The sequence below is a fragment of the Colobus angolensis genome, unplaced genomic scaffold (assembly GCF_000951035.1).
Source record: "Colobus angolensis palliatus isolate OR3802 unplaced genomic scaffold, Cang.pa_1.0 Scaffold119, whole genome shotgun sequence".
In the NCBI taxonomy this organism is placed as follows: Eukaryota; Metazoa; Chordata; class Mammalia; order Primates; family Cercopithecidae; genus Colobus; species Colobus angolensis.
The window spans coordinates 4281965-4287220 of NW_012113030.1; the positions used below are offsets into that span (position 1 = coordinate 4281965).

The 5256-nt window shown below is 38.5% G+C and overlaps 1 protein-coding gene across 4 annotated transcripts in view; it reads right to left on the minus strand.

Moving 5' to 3' along the window:
- The window catches only part of SEC23A (Sec23 homolog A (S. cerevisiae)), a 73618-nt gene that overhangs the window by 42183 nt on the left and 26179 nt on the right, over positions 1-5256 (minus strand). For all 4 annotated transcript variants that reach the window (XM_011926218.1, XM_011926234.1, XM_011926226.1 and 1 more), the window contains 2 exons: positions 2088-2246; positions 548-663 (listed from right to left, as the gene is read on the minus strand). In XM_011926218.1, the coding sequence (XP_011781608.1) occupies positions 548-663; positions 2088-2246 (275 nt within the window). The remainder of the gene's footprint in view (positions 1-547; positions 664-2087; positions 2247-5256) is intronic.

Genomic DNA, 5256 nt, shown 5'->3' on the forward strand with positions numbered 1-5256 from the left:
GCCTCCCAAAGTGCTGGGATTACAAGCGTGAGCCACCGCATCCAGCCTCTGATTCCATTTTATAAAATATCCAGAACAGGCAATTATCAGCTGTCTAAGGATGAGAGGGTGGTGAGAAGAGAAAGGAGGGAGTAATGGGAAGTAACTGCTAATGGGTACATAGCTTCTAGGGTAATGCAAATGTTCTAAACAAATTATGGTGATGGCTATGCATCCTGTAAATATACTAAAAGAATCAAATTGACATTTTAAATGGTAAGTTTACGGTATGTGAATTTTATCTCAAAAATGCTGTTAAAGTAATAAATCAAAATAATAACTTCAAAATACCAAAGTGAGCTTTAGAAACAGACCTTTATAACTCCATATTTTTTAAAAAATTTAAAAGTGTGCTTTACTGAAAGGAATATCAAAAACTACTAACAGATGTGTTGCCCTGAAGTACTGGGGAGATACTATTTTTCCCTAAACGGTCATTATTGGTTTATATCAGTAAATGTCATCATTTGCTTATAATTACAAAAACTGTAAAAATTTAAATACATACCCAGTAAGGTTGGGACAGCATTTCATCTCCAGGAGACCCGTCTGATCTAATGCACATGCATAGATATCAATAACATGGCCAGTTGTAGCAGCTCGATTAGCCAATGCTTCAAAATGCTACAAAAGATTTTTTTAATTAAAATAATATACAAAATCATCCTATACATCTTTTTTCAATGAACAAATCAAAATGATCTAAGAAGGACTAAAAGAATAACTCATCATAATTTAAATTATGGTTTGCTATTTAACTTTCTGTAATGTTAATAAAATTATATAACAACTTCTGTGAGTCTGACATTTTCACATTTTTTTTCCTTAAAAGCCACTCTTTCTAGATAAACCCCTAGATGAAGCCAAATTTAAAGAAAGGCATCTTGCATATTTTGTTCTTCACGCACAAACATAGGAGAAAAACAACAGGCTGGGCGCGGTGGCTCACACCTGTAATCCCAGCACTTTGGGAAGCCGAGGAGGGTGGATCACGAGGTCAGGAGATCGAGACCATCCTGGCTAACACAGTGAAACCCCATCTCTATTAAAAATACAAAAAATTACCCAGGCGTGGTGACGGGCACCTGTAGTCCCAGCTACTCAGGAGGCTGAGACAGGAGAATGGCATGAACCCAGGAGGTAGAGCTTGCAGTGAGCAAAGACTGCGCCACTGCACTCCAGCCTGGGCGACAGAGCAAGACTTTGTCTCAATAAAAAATAAAAAGAAGAAAGAAAAACAATGGAGAACTCTCTTTCCTGGCTAAATCCATACCCAAGTAACAAAAAACAGAGAAAATACAAAAAGCAGTAAGATAAATGAATCTAAAACCTTTTTTGAAAGGTTTTAGAAGCTGTAACCAAGAAAAATTCCAAGCTCATAAAGGAAATTAGTTGGCAAGAAAGAAAAGCATCCACTAACAGTGGCAAAAATTATGTCATATATTACTTTTAAAAATATAATACTGATGATATCAAAAAATACATGATACAGCACAAACTAAACTAAAACTGAACTCTAGAGAATTAAAAAATTAAGAGATATTAACAAATAGAACCAATATAAGAGAATCAAAAATCAACATCAGTGAAATATACTTACACAAACCCAAAAAACGGGAAGTTAGATGAACATAAAACAACTTACAAGAAAATGATGGACTATTTAAGCTATGAACAATATTCATATCTGAAGGAAAAATTAAGGACTGCCTTTTAGAAATGAAAAACCAAAAAATGTAAAAACAACTTTTCCTAAACAGAAAGACATTCTTTAACATGAATATTTTAAAAGGCATAGAATGTTTCTCTCAGTAATAATTTTTAAGGAGATACCTACTGACACCTACTACGAAGTGTTTAAATATTTCAAACCAGAAAAAGTATAACAAATTATCAAGAAAAAATGAGTATTTCTCCAATTCTGATACCAGTTGTAGTATCAAACTGTATAACATCAATTTCTATCAAAAACTATTTGTATTCTTCTTCTGCCAGCAAATGAATACCTGTTTTCTAATAAGGCAAAAAGATTTAAATGTCAAAATTACCTTAGTTCCCTTTTTAACATATTTGGCATTGTCTTTGTCAATGTCATGCCACGATCTTATAGGTGTCTTCAACTCATCTCCAACCACCATTCCAGGCCCCTGAGTAGCAGGACCGCCGATGAACATCATGATGCGAGCACCAGTGTTGGGAAAAGTACACTATTGAAAAAAAAAAATCCAGAGTTTAAAACAAAACATATGGATATACATTTCTGACAATATTTTATATATTCCTTCAAATAAGAAAAAAGCATATATTTTCTAAGAAATAAAATAATCAAATGTTTACAATGAAATTCAAAAACAAAGGTATCTGAACAACTTTCTTTTAAAATCCTAGGTAAATAGTAGCACATTCCTAATTCTAAACTAATCTATGAGCCTAATCCCTATAAACATGGATATTTCTCCTGCTTAACTCATCTTAGACTGGGAAGAGTAGAGAGAGAAGTGGAAGAGTGAACATATTTTGTTTTGTTTGGGGTTTTTAATTTTTTTTTTTTTTTACTATTTTTTTTTTTTTGGAGATGATCTCACTATGTTGCCAACACTGGACTTGAATTCCTGGGCTCAAGTGATTCTCCCACTTGAGCTGGAATGAGAAGTGCATGCCACTGCACCTGGCTCTTCTACTTTTTTGTTGGTGTTTTACTTTTGTTTTCAATGTTTAGAACACAAGTATAACCAAAAAAAGAAAAAAAAGGCTGGGCGTGGTGGCTCACACTTGTAATCCCAGGACTTTGGGAGTCCAAGGTGGGTGGGTCACCTGAGGTCAGGAATTCAAGAACAGCCTGGTCAACATGGTGAAATCCCATCTCTACTAAAAATACAAAAAATCAGCCGGGCATGGTGGCAGACGCCTGTAGTCCCACCTACTCTAGAGGCTGAGGCAGGAGAATCACTTGAACCCAGGAGGCGGAGGTCGCAGTAAGCCAAGATCATGCCGCTGCACTCCAGCCTGGGAAACAAGGTGAGACTCCGTCTCAAAAAAAAAGAGGCTGGACATAGTGGCTCACGCCTGTAATCCCAGCACTTTAGGACGCTGAGGCGGGTGGATCACCTGAGGCCAACAGCTGGAAACCAGTCTGGTCAACATGGTGAAATCCTGTCTCTATTAAAAATACAAAAATTAGCCAGGTGTGGTGGCACATGTCTGTAGTCCCGGCTACTCAGGAGGCTGAGGCAGGAGAATTGCTTGAACCCAGGAGGCGGAGGTTGCAGTGAGCCAAGATTGCACCACTGCACTGTAGCCTGGGCAATGGAGCAAGACTCCACCTCAAAAAAAAATAAGAAAGAGGCCCGAAGCAGTGGCTCACACCTGTAATCCCAGCACTTTGGGAGGCCAAAGCGGGTGGATCACAAGGTCAGGAGTTCAAGACCAGTCTGGCCAATATGGTGAAACCCTGTCTCTATTAAAAATACAAAAAATTAGCCAGGCATCGTGGCAGGCGCCTGTAATCCCAGCTACTTGGAAGACAGAGGCAGAGAATTGCTTGAACCCGGGAGATGGAGGTTGCAGTCAGCCAAGACTGTGCCGCTGTACTCCAGCCTGGGCGACAGAGTGAGACTGTCAAAAAAAGAAAGAGAAAGAGAAAGAGAGAAAGTACGTATGACTTATACTTCTAGTCCAAGTGAATGGACCGAATACCCCAATCTACTTCCACTTCCTCACAAGATGTCAGTGAAATAAGAGAAAAGTTGTTGTTTTAGGCGGATCACTTGAGGCCAGGAGTTCGAGACCAGCCTGGCCAACATGGCAAAACCCTCTCTCTACTAAAAGAAATACAAAAAGTAGCTGGGTATGGTAGCGCACACCTGTAATCCCAGCTTCTCAGGAGGCTGAGGCAAGAGAATTGCTTGAACCCAGGAGGTGGAGGTTGCAGTGAGGCAAGATCACACCACTGTACTCCAGCCAGGAAGACAGAGTGAGACGCTGTCTAAAATAAAATAAAGTAAAATAAAAAATAAATAAATAGGCCAGACACCGTGGCTCATGCCTCTAATCTCAGCACTTTTGGGGGCCAAGGTGGGAGAATCACTTTAGCCCAGGAGTTCAAGATCAGCCTGAGCAACAAAAGGAGACCTTGTCTCTAAAATAATAATAACAATAATAATAATAATAATAATAATAAAATTAGTTGGGTATGATGGGACATGCCTATAGTCCCAGCTTCTCAGGAGGCTGAGGTGGGAGGACTGGTTAAGCCAAGGAGTTCGACACTGCAGTGAACCATGATCATGCCACTGTACTCCAGCCCAGGTAACAGAACTAGACTCTGTCTCAAAAAAAAAAAAAAACAAAAAGTACATAAATTTAAAGATAGGAATAATGGGAGCAGTAGACCAGAAATTTTGAGGAATTCGAACAATAGATTGTACTGGATTATCAAAAGAATCAACAAAACATATCACAGATATCAAAAGTAAGCCAGATCTTCCCCAAGGAGGATGCCCAAAAAGCTCCATATTTGGAGTCAAAAAATACAAAAAGCAGCCATAAACCAAAGAAGAAACAGTGTTTATCTGTACCTCCAGATACAGCAGCTGATGACAGATTCTGCCATCAGCAATTCCTAAGAACTGCTCTCTGTAGAAAGTAGGCCATCTGCCTGGAGAAGGGTCTTTGCATGAAAATTAGAGGCCGAGAGATACAGAACCAAGCACATATTACAATGGATATCACAACAAACATGACAACTCTCAAAAGTTTCTGGAATTAAAAGCATTAAGAAAAATTTTAAAACCTCAATGGATGGGCCAAAAAGCATGTCTGAAGACTGAGTTAGAAATATGCAAAACCAAAGCTAAGGAAATCTCATATAAATAGGAGCAAAGAAAGATATGAGCAAAAAAAATAAATATATAAAGAGACATAGAGGTCCAGCATCAATGTAATGAATATAGAATAGAAAAACAGAAATAAATTAAGCTGAAGAATGACAACAGTCTCCAGAATGAAAGGGTCTACCAAAACCAAACATAAAGAAAGAAAAAAATCAAACCTAAATACAGCCTAACAAAATTTCGGAACTCCAAAATTAAAGAGAACATTCTAAAAATGTCTAGTGAAATGGCCGAGCGCAGTGGCTCACGCCTGTAATCCCAGCACTTTGGGAGGCCAAGGCGGGCGGATCACGAGGTCAGGAGATCGAGACCATCCTGGCTAACA